We start from the raw sequence: 17632 nt of genomic DNA, 5'->3' as shown, positions 1-17632 counted from the left end.
TGGCGGGTTAGAACTGTCAACACTTTGGTTAGCAGCTGTAGCACTTAACCACTATGCCACCAAGATATATATACGTATATATAAAATTGAACACTGGATGTATGAAATAATATAATTTAGAAACTGTGTAAGTCCAATTTGCAGAATTTCTAAATTATGTTATTTCATATGTCCAGTGTTCAATAAAATACACACACACACATATATATATAATTGATACATGAAAAGGAATAAGAAATGAAAATCCATAAATCAGATGGAAACCCTGGTGGTGTAGTGTTTAAGAGCTATGGCTGCTAACCAAAAGGTCAGCAGTTTGAATCTACCAAGTGCTCCTTGGTAACCCTATGGGGCAGTTCTACTCTGTCCTGTAGGGTCACTATGAGTCAGAATTGACTTGATGGCAAAGGGTTTGGTTTTTTGGTTTGGTAACTTAGATTCCTCCATTCTCCCAGGAACTGCTGTTGTTGCTTGTTGTTGTCATCATCACTGCCTTGTTTGTTTAGTGACTTTCTTGAGCTGACTTTATAATGTCTATATTCTTTGTTACGTGTGGAAAGACAGTCTGAAAAGTCTTATTTTCATTGAAAGTCTCTGCTTGATTAGCTTCATGGCCAGCTAATGACTTGATAGAGGTTTCCTTAAATGCCTTGAACAAGTAAATTGCTAGCAAATTTTGTAGATTATTTTGTATCTTTTATGTACCCAATCATCTCATCTTCAAACACAGTTTTTTTCCGTTTCTTTCAATCCTTTTATTTTTTTTTAATCTTGTCTTATTGCACTGACTAGGACTATAAGTACAATGTTAAATAGCAATGGTGATAGTGGTCAACCTTGTTTTGTTCCTGATATCAGAGAGAAGACTTTGAGTATCTCACTGTTACCTATTACATATTTGCTATAGGATTTGTTTAGATATTCTTTTTTTTAGATCAAGATATTTAATTTATTTTGATTCTTAGCTTACTAATTTAAAAAATATTTACAATTTATTTACTTTGTAGGGAATGTTTTTAACATCTTATTGAATGCTTTTCTCAGGTCTTAAGATGAGAATATGATATTTCTTCTTTAGCTTGTCAATGTAGTGTTAAATACTTACTGATTTTGTGTTGTTTTTAAAGAATTACTGCATGCCTGGAATAAAGCTGACTTGGACAGAATTTAAATTTTTTTTTTTTTTTTATATCACTGGATCAGTTTGGTAATATTTTGATGGAATATTTCTATTTTTATAAGAGACATTGGCCTGTGACTTTACTTTTTTTGTAATATTCTTTTCAGATTTAAGTATCCAGGTAACAGTGCCCTCATAAAATAACTTAGGAAATTGTTCCCAGTCTTTCTATTTTCTAGAATAGTTTACAACTGGCTGGTTGTTTTTATAGTTTTTTTTCTTAAATGTTTCCAAGTAGATCAATCTAGGCCTGGTTTATAGGAAGAGTTTCAATTAATCATTCAATTTTCTAGATGTAAGGCTTTTCAGATTTTCTATTTATTCTATTTTAGCATATTGAATTTTGAAGAATTAGTCCATTTCATTTAAATTGTCATATTTATATTCAAGTAATTGGTTCATAATATATTTTATTTTTAGTTTCCGTGAGCACTGTAGTGAAGTCATTTGTTGTCCTGTATTGTTTTTTGTGTTGTTACATTAATATTAAAATTTATTTATATGTCCAAAGTATCTCTATTGCCTTAAATTGGTTATTATACATTTTCAATTCTAGAATATCCATTTGATTCTTTTTTTATATAGATTAAGTTTTCTGGTGTGATTCGTCATCTTTTCATCTTTTTTTGTGTATTTATTTACTAAAATATTTTAAAGTCTGTGTCGGAAAACTCCAATATCTGCATCATCTATTGGCCTATTTCTATTATCTGTGTTTTTCCTCTTGTTTTTTTAATGGTATGCCAGGTAAGGTTTGAAAGAATAAGAAAAGTTTAAAACCTCTGGGTGATTGTGTTTTTCTGCCAAAGACAATTCTCTTTAGCTTTTGAAAGGCAATAGAATAGCGAAGATCATTTTAACACAATTAGAAAGGGGTATGATTTTATTTAAGGCTGAAATTCAGTCATTTTAAGGACTTATCCATTTCCATATTGCACAATGTGTCACCTTTTAGTGGTTCCAGTTGAAAGCCATGGTTAAATTTACCAGAGTTCCAACACCTGACTCTTTAATGAACTTGTTTTTATTTTCCCACAACTGTGATACACTTAATAGTTATGTTTCATTTTTGAGCTTTTTAGCATTAATGCTTGCCCTTTTCAATTCTATACTTGAATTGATTATGAATTGATTAATGTTTCAAGTGAAAGAGCATCTTGCAGTGTTAGATTTCTCTTCACTTCCTCCTTTCTGAGATCTCGGCCCCTTAAATCCTGTCTGCGTTGGCAGCTATGAACCCCAATTTTTGTCTCCTCAAAAAAAAAAAATTGATAAAAGCCTTGTTCAGTTTCTCTACTCATAGATGTCACTTTTTACACGGCTTTACCACCGCTCCTCCTTCATTTGATAGGAGGGGTCAAGACCTCAAGGGATAAAAAAAAATTGGAATGAATGTCTCACCTCAATGAGTTTCCCTTCTTTTTGTGATTTGAATATTCAGTTGCTAGCTTTTAAATATATTGTTTCCTGTATTTTATCTAGCTTTTTTTTTTTTTATTGTTTTAAAGGACAGGATGGGGCTCCTGCAAACTATTCTATCATGACTAAAAATAGGGCCCAGTTTAGCTACAGTTTTGAGAGTGGATCTAAAATAACACATGCAGGAAATGTTTGGAACACAGTGTGCACACTTATCCTTCAGAAATATTCTATTAAGGTTGCTAGAGTTAGCAAATAAAAATACAAGACACACAATTTGAATTTCAGATAAATAACAAATATTTTTTCCATGAGACATACATGTATTGCATGAGATATATTTATATTTAAAATTTATTTACAGTTTCTCTGAAATTCAAATTTAAATGGACAACCTATACTTTTTCTGGCAACTTTAATCACATACAAGGTTGAGTAAGCAACTAAACATACAAGTAATGAAAATTATTGTACAAAAACTGATTGAAGCAATAGAGAAATAGTAGAGTTGTGAAAATAATAAGCTGATGTACTTATTAAAATATTAGAAAATAATTTGGCATTCTCAGGATATAAAAAGGCAAAGTATTAGGATGCAGATGTAGAAAGTGTCATGACAAATGTCCCACCTAAATTTGAAAGACAAGGGAATATAGATGAGGCAGGAACTAATATAAGGAAACTAACAAGAACAGAATTAAAAATGCTGGGTATTACATTAGTGATATCAAGAATGCACTTGAGAAATCCTTCCAGAATATAAATGAAAACACCATTGAATTGATGGTGAGTAAATTAATGGAGAGACAAATTTAAAATCTACAGCTCTTTGTACAGGACAGGGATGAGGAACATGAGAAAATAAAACAAAAACACTAATGGAAACTGTTATTGAGTAAAATTTTCAAGAGGCAGATATTGAAAAAAAGTGTGATATTAGTATTAATTCACAGATAATTCTTATATCAGTTAAAGTCTTTGAAAAAAGACCCACGGCTATATAAATTTTATATATATAAAAAAAACTCTTGAAATAAATTGATAAAGGAAATTTCTAAGAGTGACCAAGCAGGGAAAAAAAAAAAAAAAAACTTATAGAATAGGAAAAATCAAGCTGAAATAACATTTTGCTATGCTAAATTTAGAAAACAAAAAAAGTATGAGGGAGTTACTGTTACAGAATTTAGGAGACCGAAGCAAAATGATGTTGAGAACTTAAAGTTTTACACAAAATCAAGCTTTATTTTATTATTTGCTACCAGGTGCATATATTGCTTTGGCAGAAATTTTAAAAAGTAGCAGTCCTGTTAATGACTAGATTCAGTTTTTTTCTCCTATAATTGAGAAATGCTAATAATTGCCCCTTTAGCTGCCATGATTTGTTAGCAAGTCTTTATATTATCTTCCATTTAGAAGCTAGGGATTATCTCTACTAAAGTGTTCTCAAGAATCTTTATATTCCATAAAATTTCATCTGCATAAAAATGTATAGAAACAAGTCAGCAAGAAAATAATCAAAATATGAATTGTGGTATCATTTGGGCAGTTCCACATATTCTATGATAAGTATATATTAATGATAAAATTAGAAATAAAAGTTTTGTTTCTAATAAGTAGGTACAATTTTGTATAATTCTCACCCTTACAGTTGAAAGATTAACACAAAAATATTAATGGTGAGAATAACTGAAGGTTGGGACCATGAATAATAATTTTCCTCCTTTTCTCTCTACTTTTCCATATGTTCAATGAGAGATTATATAGAATTCTTAAAATAAAGATTTAACTTTCAAAAAAATCAAAATTATAGTTTGGTCCTTGATTTATTAAATGTTAATATAAATTGTTTGGGAAGAGAAAATAGATAACAAATAGGATAGTCATTAATAGAGAACTTGTCATATGCCAAATACAAAGCTTGGTACTTTATATATTCTTTTCTTTAACACCCATAGCAATCATAGACTTACCTTAATTAACACCCTGGCTTCTGATTCCAGAGCCAAGCCTTTTCGGTCACTTGAGACATGGGTTGCTGCTTATTAAATTTATTGTATTAATCAAACTATGCAATTAACTTCTTAAAGATGAGTCAAATGTGAGAAATAGGCTGAGGTTTGTTCAGGAAATCAAGTTTTTCTAAGCTGTGTTTCTTCTCCAAGCAGAGATGAAGTGGCCCTCTCCTCAGCTGGTGTGGCGGGTGTTCTCATTGGCTACTGTCCCCAGCAAGATGCCCTTGATGACCTCCTGACTGGTTGGGAACATCTCCATTATTACTGCAGTCTGCGTGGGATTCCAAAGCAGCACATCCCTGAGGTGACGTCTTTGGAGGTTTCCAAAAAAAGGAAACTACTCAGTCATGCATGGTGACCACCTCCCACTCTCAAAACAGCTCTCTTACACTTGCAGGAGAACCATTAGTATCAGATCAATTTACATGGAAGATATTTTCCAATATGATTATGCTGAAGGAAACGAAATATATTTCAGTTGTATTTATATTAATTTATAGTATATATTTAAAATATATCTGTGTGAGGAAGTGATGTGGTAGGAGTTAAAGCAGAAATAAACTCACTTGTAACTTTATATTCCCCTTTGCCTTTTTTTTTCCTTTAAATGCCTTCTATTTTTACTCTACTATTTAATTTGTTAAGAAGCCCTGGCGGTGCAGTTAAAATGATTGATTGCCAATAACGGTTGGTGGTTCAAAACCACCAGTGGCTCCACAGGAGAAAGATGTGGCAGTCTGCTTCTGTAGATGTTTATACCTCAGAAACCCTATGGGGTCGCTGTGAGTCAGAATCAACTCAATGGCAGTGTTTTTTTTTTCTTTTTTCAATTATTAATTTGTCAAGACAGGAACAAATAGCATAAACTTTGTACCCCCAGGATCTGACAGAGAAGTGAGCATAGAGTATTGTGGAGTTTGTTGGATTATTTGAATGGATGGCTTCCTGATAAGTGGGTTGATGGCTTCCTGCCTGGGTTCTTTCTGAATGGCCTCAGGAAAATGCCAGAGTAGCAGAAGCTGCAGAATTTCCCTGTTGCCCATCCCTTCACTTATGAAAGAAGGGAGATGGTGGGTAGAACAGCGAGCAGGCCAGAAACAGCTGCCATTCTTCCCCATTGCTGAGCAGACAGCATTGCCTGACTGCACAGACATAGTCCAAACAGGGAGCCATTGGAGTGGCAGATGCTTAAGGAAATTTTTTACCTTTTCTGCACCTCATTATAAAGAGTCTGGGGTGCTCCTAGGATTTCTAGAGTCTGAACTACAGACCATGAATCATGGCTTATGTGATGTATTTTCAATTAGACTCTAAAGAAGCTGGTACATATTAGTACTCACAGGAGATGAAACTAATAGCCATCACCTTAACTGGTCCATGAAAATTCATTCAGTGGGCTGGTTTTGTAATGCTTCACCCTTCACATCTTATTTATGCTTTGCAACTTTAAATGAAACAGAAACAGCCTTTTCACAGTGTTGCAAGGTCCTGGTCATTATACCCACCTCCTGCTTTATTAAACAAAGGTAGCTAACCACCACACAGGAGACCCACTTATTTCAGTGCTGAACAGCTATTGGGAGTCCAAGATTAATTGCTGACTGCATTGTTAATAGGTATTTATCTCTGTTAGGTCCACCTTGTTAGATTTTGATTAAAGAGGTAGATGCTTGTCAGATACTCTAAGCTGGCCCCATTATTGTATGAGAGAAATGCGCTGTATGAAAAGGTTCTTGTTAATCCAGTAAGGCTTCGTGCATTCTGTGATCAAGACAATTGCCTTCTGATCCTCAACTCTCCTACAGCCTCATTTTTCTGAACTCTTCCAGCAAAGGCAGCTCTTCTTCCTCCTCAAAGAAGAGTCAATCTTAATGATATGGATGGAGTCAAGATTTCAGGGCCTTCATTTGCTGATGTGGCATGCCTCAAAATAAGAAGAAACAACTGCACACATCCATTAATAATAAGAACGTGGAATGTATGAAGTATGAATTTAGGAAAATTGGAAATCTTCAAAAATGAAATGGAACACACAAGCATCAATATCCTAGGCATTAATGAGCTGAAATGGACTGGTATTGGCCATTTTGAATCAGACAAGCATATGGTCTACTATGCCAGAAATGACAAATTGAAGAAGAACAGTGTTGCATTTATTGTCAAAAAGAACGTTTCAAGACCTCTCCTGAAGTACAACACTGTCAGTGTAGGATAATATGCATATGCCTACAACATGACCAGTTAATACGTCTGTTATTTCAAATTTACACACCAACCACTAAGGGCAAAGGTGAAGATGTTGAAGATTTGTACCAACTTCTGCAATTTGACATGGATCAGCTGTGCAACTCAGATTCATTGATAATTACTGGTGATTGAAATGTGAAAGTTGGAAACAAAGAAGTAGGAGCAGTCATTGGAAAATGTGGCCTTGGTGATAGAAACGATGCCAGAGATGACATGATGGAATTTTGCAAGACCTCTGATTTCTTCATTGCAAATACCTTTTTTCAACAACATAAACGGTGACTATTTTTTTTTTTTTTATACACACGGACCTCACTGGATAAAAGTGCACAGGAATTAATTTGACTGCATCTGTAAAAAGAGACAATGGAAAAGCTCAGTATCATCAGTCAGAATAAGGCCAGGGGCCAACTGTGGAACAGACCATCAATTCCTCATATGCAAGTTCAAGTTGAAGCTGAAGAAAATTAGAGTAAGTCCATGAGAGCCAAAGTACAACCTTAAGTATATCCCACCTGAATTTAGAGACCATCTGATGAATAGATTTGATGCATTGAACACTAATGATCAAAGACCAGACGGGTTGTGGAACAACATCAAGGACATCATACATGAAGAAAGCAAGAAAAAAAGGTCATTAAAAAGACAGAAAAGAAAGAAAAGATGAAAATGGATGTCAGAGGAGACTCTGAAACTTGCTCTGGAACATCGAGTATCTAAAGCAAACAAGGAATGATGAAGTAAAAGAGCTGAACAGAAGATTTCAAAGGTCAGCTCGAGAAAACAAGGTAAAGTATTATAATGACACGTGCAAAGACCTGGAGTTAGAAAACCAAAAGGGAAGAATACACTCAGCATTTCTTAAGCTAAAAGAACTGAAGAAAAAATTCAAGGCTGGAGTTGCAATAGTGAAGGATTCTGTGGGCAAAACACTGAATGACACAGGAAGCATCAAAAGAAGATGGAAAGAATATACAGAGCCACTGTGCCAAAAAGAATTGGTTGACATTCAATCATTTCAGGAGGTAGCAAATGACCAAGAACTGATGCTACTGAAGGAAAAAGTCCAAACTGCACTGAAGGCACTGGTGAAAAACAAGGCTTCAGGAACTGATGGAATACCAAATGAGATGTTCCAACAAACAGATGCAGTATTGGAAGTGCTCACTTATCTATGCCAAGGAATGTGGAAGACAGCTTTCTGGCCAACTGACTGAAGGAGATCCATATTTATGCCTATTAGAAGGAAAGGTTATTCAATAGAATGTGGAAGTTATCAAACAATATCATTAATATCATACACAAGTAAAATTTTGCTGAAGAACATACGAAAGCAACAGTACATGGACAGGGAACTGCCAGAAATTCAAACTGGATTCAGAAGAGGACTTGAAATGAAGGATATCACTGTGGATGTCAGATGGATCCTCCTTTCTGAAAGCAAAGAATACCAGAAAGATGCTTACTTGTGTTTTATTGACTATGCAAAGGCATTTGACTCTGTGGGTCATAACAAATTATAGGCAACATTGCAAAGAATGGGAATTCCAGAAATTTAATTGTGCTCATGAGGAACCTGTTCATAGCCCAAGAGACAGTCATTCAAACAAAAGAAGAGGACACTGCATGGTTTAAAATCAGAAAAGGTGTACGTCAGGGTTGTATCATTTCACTCGACTTATTCAATCTGTATGCTGAGCAAGTAATCCCAGATGCTGGACTATATGAAGAAGAACAGGACATTGGAATCGGAGGAAGACTCATTAACAATCTGCGTTATGCAGATGACACGACATTGCTTGCTGAACATGAAGAGGACCTGAAGGACTTACTGATGAAGATCAATGAGTACAGCCTTCAGTATGGATTATACCTCAACATAAAGAAAACAAAAATGCTCACAACTGGACCAATAAGCAGCATCATGATAAATGGAGAAAAAATTGAAGTTGTCAAGGATTTCATTTTACTTGGATCTACAATAACACCCATGGAATCAGCAGTCAAGAAATCAAATGACACATTGTGTTGGGCAAATCTGCTGCAAGAGACTTCTTTAAGGTGTTAAAAAGCGAAGATGTCACTTTATAGACTAAGGTGTGCCTGACCCAAGCCAGGATATTTTCAATTGCCTCATACTCATGCAACAGCTGGACAATGAAAAAGGAAGGCTGGAGAAGAATTGATGCCTTTGAGTTATGGTGCTGGTGAAAAATAGCGAATACACCGTGAACTGCCAGAAGAAAGGACAAATCTGTCTTGGAAGAAGTACACCCAGAATGATCCTTAGAAGCAAGTATGGTGAGTGTTCGTCTCAGATACATTGGACATGTTGTCAGGAGGGACCAGCCCTTGAAAAGGACATCATACTTGGTAAAGTAGCAGGTCATTGAGAAAGAGGAAGACCCTCAATGAGATGGATTGACACAGTGGCTGCAACAATGGGTTTAAGCATAACAATGATTATGGGGATGAGGCAGGACTGGGCAGTGCTTTGATCTGTTGTACTTAGGGTTGATATGAGTTGGAATTGACTCAATGGCACCTGACAACAACGGCATACTTCTCCTATGCATTCCCAAAGGAATTAGCTCCCTTTCTGGCAAATTTCCCTCTCCTGTAAGCCTTGAGAATATTCAAAATATGGAACGGGCTTATCCATTCTGATATTATTATCACAAAGGTGACCCAAAACCAAACTCACTGCCGATGAGTTGATTCTGACTCATAGGACCCCATAGGGTTTTCAAGGTTGTAAATCTCTATGGAAGCAGACAGCCACATCTTTCTTCCATGGAGCCACTGATGGTTTCAAACTGCCAATCTTTCAGTTAGCAGCCGATAGCTTTTATCACTGTGCCACAAGGACTCCTTGGAAGGTGACCAAAAGTTTTAGCTAATGTGTAAGTATTTATTCTGTGCCAGGCATCACACTAAATATTTTACAAAAACCATAATAAAATAATATTATTATTCCCATTTTACAAGTGTGGAAGTGAAGGCACAGACTGTTTAGGTAACCTACCCAAGTCATACAACGAATATGTAGTGGGGTTTCTTTTAAAACTAGATAATCCAGCTCAAGGGTACATGTTCTTGATTAAGAAAATATCCTGATTGCTTAATATATTGAGATTGCTAGTTGTATAAGACATAATTCCTAGTGCCATTAACAGCCCAATCTTATTTTTTTTATGCCCCTGTGGGGCTAAAAGACTTAACCACTACACCCTGGTGGTGTAGTGGTTAAGTGCTACAGCTGTTAACCGAAAGGTCGGCAGTTCAAATCCACCAGGCACTCCTTGGAAACTATGGGGGCAGTTCTAGTCTGTCCTATAGGGTCCTATGAGTCAAAATAGACTTGACAGCAATGGGTTTTTTGGGGGTTTGATGGGGCTAAAAAAGTGGAGAGCCATTTGGGTTTATTTGGTCTCTCCCCTGATATGGAGCTCCTCTCATTTATTTTCTTTTGGGCTAGAGCTGGGGCCTGAAGTTAGCACTTCACCTCCAGTCCTTCAGGACTTGTACACATGGTTTTCATTCTTTCTGGAATATCTGCTGCTCACGTAGGTTTTTTTTTCCATCTTGCCATCTGCTTCCACTGTATAGCCGTTGTTGCCTCCACCGTCATTCTAGATGGAGATGTATGATTCTTGTGCCTGCTGGGAAGCTCCTTCCTTTTTCACCATCACAGCACCTGTCCTTCCTCCCTCCTCCATGAACATACAGCCCAGACCTCACACTTAACCCATTTGCCCTTCCAGACCCACAGCTCACCTGTGATCACAGCTTGCTTGTCATTTTTGTTCTAGTCATGTTACTCACTCCCTCAACATATCTAAGTTTTATTCAACCCAAACAAAATGAATGCCTCTTCATTGTGCTGGAATTTATGTTTGATGTAATGATTTTTAATTTTTTTTTATTATTGTCCACACTATACACTTTGTACAGTCTAGAAAAATTTATAACTGAGCCTGGATTAAATTAACCTGGTAAACAGTTTTATATCAAGTTATAAGAAAATGATTCAGGAGACAGAGGACATGCTCTGGATGCTAGCAAACATGTGTAAGAGAATTCGATGACAGTAGATATTTAAGGGTTAATGCCATGCCTAAACAACCAAACAACATACTGACTGGGATGAGGGCTGGTGATTTTGGTATTTTAGTTTTCCCTTGTATTGAGGAGGTAAAACCCTTAGCCATCTTATTTTTAGTTGTTGCTGCTGTTGTTAGTTGTGGTCTAGATGGCTCCAACTCATGGTGACTCCATGTATAAGACAATGAAATTTTGCTTGGTTCTGCACCATCTTCACAAACAGCAGTATGCTCGAATCTATTATGGAGACCACTAAGTATTTTGAGTATCTTCTAAACTGGGGGCTTATCTTCTAGCACCGTATCAGAAAATATTTCATTGTGATCCACAGAGTTTTCATTGGATAATTTTTGGATGTAGATCAACAGGCCTTTCTTCCTAATTCTGTCTTAGTCTAGAAGCTCTGTTAAACCTGCCTACCGTGGGTAACCCTGTTGGTATTTGAAACACTGGTGGTGGAATAGCTTCCATCATCATAGCAACACAAAAGCCACTACAGTACAACAAACTTACAGATGGGGGGGTGATATTTTTAGTTACTAACTGCACATTCCTAGAAGTAAAACTCTACTGTGCCTTGCTTCCCATTATCTTCTCTTCATTTTATTTTTAAAAATAATGTCTTTTATTTTTTGCCATTGTTGTTGACAATGTATGTGGCAAAACAAACACCAGTTCAACAATTTCTACTTGTTCAATTCAGTAACATTGATTACATTCAAGTTGTGCAACCATTCTCAAAAATGTTGTGCAATCATTTCTGAATTATTCCTTCACTGTTAAAATGAACTCATTGCCCCCTAAGTTTCTTCTCTAACCTTTCGAGTTGCTGTTGTCAGTTTGATCCCATATAGATAGTTCTTTAAAAAAGCACGATTCTCAAGGCAGGCAGCCTTTACTAATTTAGCTAAACTACTGGTTGGTTTAAGGAAGACTTCAGGGGATATTTTGGGTTTAAGGTTTAAAGATTATGTCAGGGCAATAGTTTCAGGGGTTCTTCCAGTTCTTATTGCTTCAGAAAGTGTCAATCCTATGAGAATTTGAAATTCTGTTCCACATCTTTCTTACTTTTGTTCAGAATTCTAATAAGAATTTTTAATCAAAACTTTCAGTAATGGTAGCCAGGAAACATCCAGTTCTTCTGGTCTCATGGCAAAGGAGGTAGTTCTTCAGGGAGGCAATTAGCCACATATTCCCTTTCCTCCTTCTATTCCTAACTCTCCTTCTTCCTCTGTTGCTCCAGGCAAATAGAAACCAATTCCTCCTCATTCAATTGTACCTTTGATGACCGCTTACAAACTTTTCAGACATCAGGCACTACACAACAAACTAGGAGGTAGAATAGAAACACTAGACATGCTATTAGGCCAATTAACTGGGATGTCCTATGAAACCATGACCCGTAACTTCTACACCAAGAAAACAAATCCCATGAGGTGTCTGGCTATACATAAACAGCATCATCAGCTGCTCTTTTTTTTTTCTTTTGTAAAAATATATGTCACGCAACATTTGCCAGTTCAGTTTTTTACAGGTGTAAATTTTAATGACATCAATTAGATTAATCAGTTGTGCAAATCTTACCCTTAATCAATGACAATTTTCTGTCACCTTAAACAGAAATCGTTATTTTCTCTTTGGACATGACTTTTATCCTGAAGACTTCTTCCAGTCACAGTCAGTTTTGCTCCTCATATCATAAGGAGTTAGAAATTGTAAGACAGGAGGAGCAGGGGCCAGGGGATAAAAGTCAGAGGGAGAGTGAAAAGAAAAGTACTTCCACTTTATGTCTTTGGTTCTTTTTTCCTCCTTACTGATTCATTTTGATCTTTAATCCCATAGAAAATTTTGTTGTGGCTATCATGTGTGCAAGTGGAAAATGTTGGCTTTGGAATCAAACAGATGTATATGTGAATCTTTGGCCAATTTATTTTGGCTCAAATGATATTTATAGAAGTCCTACCATGTGCCAGACATGATTAGGCACTGGGGATATAAAGATGAATGAATCTCTGTGCCTTGCCTTAAGTACAATATCATTTCTAGAGCTTTATGTGGGAAACATACGAAATAGCAGAGAAAGATCCCATTAACTTATGACATTTTGGGGTTTAATATTATTTTTCTAGCTATGATTGCTGAGGTATTACATTTGCCATTATTTTGATGGGAGTGCTGAGTGCAAGCAACACTGCAGCAAAATACTTTTTATTAGAAAATTTTTAGTGATTTTCTGAAAATATGACATTCAGAAAGCATGAGATCAAACCAATACATTTATTCCTGTATATTCTGGAATATTTCTTATGGTTAACCAGTCTCAGACTTGCAGACACCAACATTTAACCTTTCATGAAATTGGAAAAACATGACATATTATTCATAAAAATAAGCAACAATCCTTTGGTGAGATTGATCTAAAGCTCTCTTATCATTCTTAGGTATATTTCAACAGAACCAGGGGCTTTTATGATATTTTATGTCATTTTGTTGTTTTCGTTTAGCAGCATCTGTTTACATAGTTGCATACTAGGCACACTGGTGGTACAGTGGTTAAGCTCTCAGTTGCTAACTGAAAGGCTGGCTGTTCAAACCCACCAGCCACTCTGCAGGAGAAGTGGGAGAAAGATGTGGCAGTCAGCTTTAGTAAAGAGATACAGCCTAGGAAACCCTATGGGGCAATGCTATTCTGCCCTTTGGGGTCACTATGAGTCAGACTTGACTCGAAGGCAATGGATTTTTTTTTTAAGGGTTTACACATTGCTAGTGTTTGAAAAAAGTGGATGAAAGTAAAATGAAAAGTTCTTTATGACACACACACACACAGTACATTTTCGTTTTTTGTATTTCTATGGATCTAATAAAACCCCAAAATTATAAAACCCGAAAATGTCATCTTTCTAATATGTCATTTCTGCTGGCCTTGCCAACATGAATACTTATCTGTTCAGAAAGCTTTCTAGCAGTGTCTGCTGTTCTTTTAGGCTCCTCCTTATCCATGTGGACCCCTGCCTCCTCTTTCAAGAAGCTACTCTCATCCTTTTCTTTCACCTCTCATGTGAATAGTCATATGTATGCTAATCTTATACTTCTTGATAGACTCTATCTGATGAAAACAATGGCCACAGTCCACTATAGCTGCACAAATAAAGCCACTGAGCAGTTTGTATTAAGAGTTTTGTTGGGAGGCATGATTACTGTATCAGTTGATACAAGTTTAGTGAGAAGCAGTGGGAGCTCATTAGTCTCCCTCCTACCCCTGGCCTGCTCCCTGCATCTGTCCTTCCTCCCGCCCTGTGCTGACTGTGCACTCAGAACCCAGGTTGGCAGCTGGTGTGCCCGGCATTCCTATTCCAACCACTCAAGCCTATCGTTTAGGGACAGTCCATTCTTTATCACCAAACCCATTTATTTCAGTCATACTTGCTACTTTTAGTTACAGAGAATTTTTATTAAATATTGCAAAATTGATGAAATCCATGTGTGAAAAGGAAGAGAGTGTTTCTTTGAAAACTGGTTTAAAAAATGATTTCATAGAGATGAGGTGTTTTGAAACTTGCTTTTGAATTGCATGTGGGCCAGAAACTGTGAGAAATTAGAAATAAATCATAAAGATCTTGACAGATTTTGCTCTCACAAAATTGCTTCCACTAAAAAGTTTTTGCTCCACTGAAAGACGTGTAAACTGGGTATCTTAGGTGATGAATTAAGGGTGTGGTTTAGGCAAGGGGACAGTGACCAACTCCGTCAGCAGATCCACATTCAAGGATAAGTCCTCGCTAGGACTGCATCCAAAGAGATGCAAGTATGTTTATATATTTTAAGTTAAAGTGTTGAAGGTAAGTAAATACCCTTATTATTATTATTTTTTAATATGTACTTCTTTACTTTTATTGATCTTCCTGCTAACCAGCTATCTGTCTGAGAGAAAGAGGCTTCTGTTGCAAATGCGTTCAGTCTCTTCTCGCCCTGTATTGTTGAAGTTGCCGAATTGTCACCTCAAAGTTTAGTTATTTGTCCCAGTCCATAAACTAAATAAATAGGATTTACTTTCCTGGTAAACAGGATTTAGTCCCTGGGTGGTACAAATAGTTAACATGCTCAGATGCTAACCAAAAAGTTGAAAGTCTGAGTACGCCCAGAGATACCTCGGAAGAAAGGCCTGGTGATCTACTTCCAAAAAGTCAGCCATTAGAAACCCTATGGAGAACAGTTCTACTCTGACACACATGGGTCACTGTGAGTTGGCGTCAACTTGATGTCAACTGGTGCTGCTAGTTTCCTGTTCACTTAGTTATTTCTCATCATGCATATCCTAATTGTTTTATCTTTTTCCTTATTTATTTTAATATGTTAAGAGACTCTTAATATTTTATCAGATCACTATTGTCATTATTATTATACTTATTCCAACATTTTGCATTAGTTTCCAAAGAGTAATCGTTCCAAGTTATATTTTGTTATTTAGCTATTTGGCACACACAATTATTAATCCATCTTCATAGTACTATGGTTTTTCCTCTTCTAAATTTAAATTAAGGTATGATCTTGGCCAGTTGGATTATATGATGATATCTGAAGAGTGCATCCAAGTTAACACCTGTATAATCTCAAAGGTTAAATAAAACTGTTTGTGAAATTTTAAAGCTATGTAGTTGGAAACAAAGAATTTGCTTAATCTTGGCCCCAGGAAGAATGAACCCAGCATAGGAGACAGTCTGAAAAAAGACAAAATATATAGAATGTACAGAAGACGGAACAATTATTTATACTGAGGGGGGATAAGGAAATTAGCTAAGCCTTAAAGTATGCATGAAAAATTGGCAGATTGAAAGGTATTAGAGAAAATAGAAGTTGTGAACATGCTTGATGTACTTGGGGAACTCTAAGAATTTCCCTGTGCTTGGAGGGTATTACATTTAGTAATATGTAAAAAAAAAAAAAAAAAATTTTTTTTTTTTTAATCAACATGCCCATGACTTCATAAGATAGCTCCCAGAAGGTGCAAGTAAGAAAAATTCACCTCTCTCTTCCCCCCACCCCAACCTCCAGTTACTTTATAAACCACTCTATGAATGGACAATTTCTAACAGTGGCTTCTTAATATAAATGAAATATTACTTTCCTTGTGTTAATACTGAAACTTCCCTCCTTGCACTCTTTCCTCCTTTGAAGTGTTGAGACCTCTCTCTCTTGGTTTTATTCCTATTCTGTTCCTTCTCAGTCTTCTTTGTGAATCACCTTTTTCTGTTCACTTTAATGTTGACGTTCATCTGGGCCCAATCTTCATGCAGCATTCATGCCCATACTGCCTGCCTGAGTGCTACATCTGTGTATTGTGACCACCGCTTAGATGCCTCACAGCCTTTGAAAGGCTGGACTCCATTCATGATGGGAGCTGTTTCAGAGATACTCTTGACTGTATATGGGCTGGGGTTGGGCTGACAGTGGTAGAGGTAGAAGGAGCAGGATTCACGGCTGAGAGGCAGTAGGTATCATTGGGCACCTTGGTGAATGGCTGTACCTTCATGGTGACCTCCTCTTTTTCAGGTTGCTGAAGACCTTGTGAGGCGCTTGCACCTGGAAGCCCATGTGAACCAACCTGTTCGCACCTACAGTGGGGGAACCAAGAGGAAACTCTCTACAGCACTGGCTTTGGTGGGCAAACCTGATATTCTTCTATTGGTGAGTAGAGGAAATATCAGTAATATGTCTATGTCTTCAAATAAGATAAACACTGAGTGTGTGTTTTTTGTAAACTTATTTTTAACTTATCAGAGTTCTTCTAGGCCATAACTTTAAAACTTATAACTTTGGTTCTCTGAACTAATAAACTGTTTTTATATTAGCCAACATTTCCCAAGCAGAATGTAAAATATCATTAGAATTTTATAGAATTTATATTTTGATAAATTCTTTTAACATACCAAATTGAAAATTCAATAAAATTTTAACATTAAAAATAGTTCAAAAGAATATCAATTCATTGGTGACCTGAAAATTAATATGATTCTCCTCTAGTATTTGCTTTTAAGAGGTTTTCCCCCTGCATGTATATATGTACATCATAGTGACAGTATACATCTGGGGTGAACCCTGACAACTGGTGTTGGGAGAGCAGGACAGTTATAGCAAAGAGGGCAGGCCATTCCAGAGTGTGTGTAAGGCCCTGAGACCAGGCAGTCTGCAGCCTCTTTGGGGACTTCAATTAATTCAGTTTGGCTTGATCAAAGCATTAACTGGAGGTAGCAGTTGCCAAAATAGAGCCAATTGTTTTTTCCAAAAATGACTGTAACTATAAATAAGGGCATTCCAACAGTAAATAAAATCATTCTTCATGTGCCATAGACTGGATTCTAGTCACCAGAGCCCTAGAGTGCAATCCAGAGCTTCACACTTGAAGAAAGTCTCAGGGACATTGGAAAAGTATTGGAAATAGAATAGATTTTTTTTTCCCTATTCATGTTCATTATATGAAAGCAGCATGGAAGTGGGAGAGTTAATTGGGATCCAGAAGGACTGTGTTGGAAAAAAGAAAAAAAGTCCCAGTATTTACTGGTCGTCTTCTGAAATCTGGCTTGAGTATTCCTTTTCCTTGATCTAAGTTTGCTTCTTGCAAGATTCAAGACTATTCCATAATTTTACATTGTGGAATCTGATAATAAAAGCT

General features: G+C 36.4%; 1 protein-coding gene across 1 annotated transcript in view; it reads left to right on the top strand.

The window, feature by feature from the left end:
* ABCA13 (ATP binding cassette subfamily A member 13) overlaps positions 1-17632 on the top strand; it is a 570776-nt gene that overhangs the window by 515533 nt on the left and 37611 nt on the right. The window contains 2 exon segments of the mRNA XM_049894281.1: positions 4765-4915; positions 16513-16647. Coding sequence (XP_049750238.1) covers positions 4765-4915; positions 16513-16647 — 286 coding nt within the window.

Source organism: Elephas maximus, chromosome 8 (assembly GCF_024166365.1).
Source record: "Elephas maximus indicus isolate mEleMax1 chromosome 8, mEleMax1 primary haplotype, whole genome shotgun sequence".
Taxonomy (NCBI): Eukaryota; Metazoa; Chordata; class Mammalia; order Proboscidea; family Elephantidae; genus Elephas; species Elephas maximus.
Note: the sequence above shows the minus strand (reverse complement) of the source record. Positions and strands in the feature narration are given on the sequence as shown.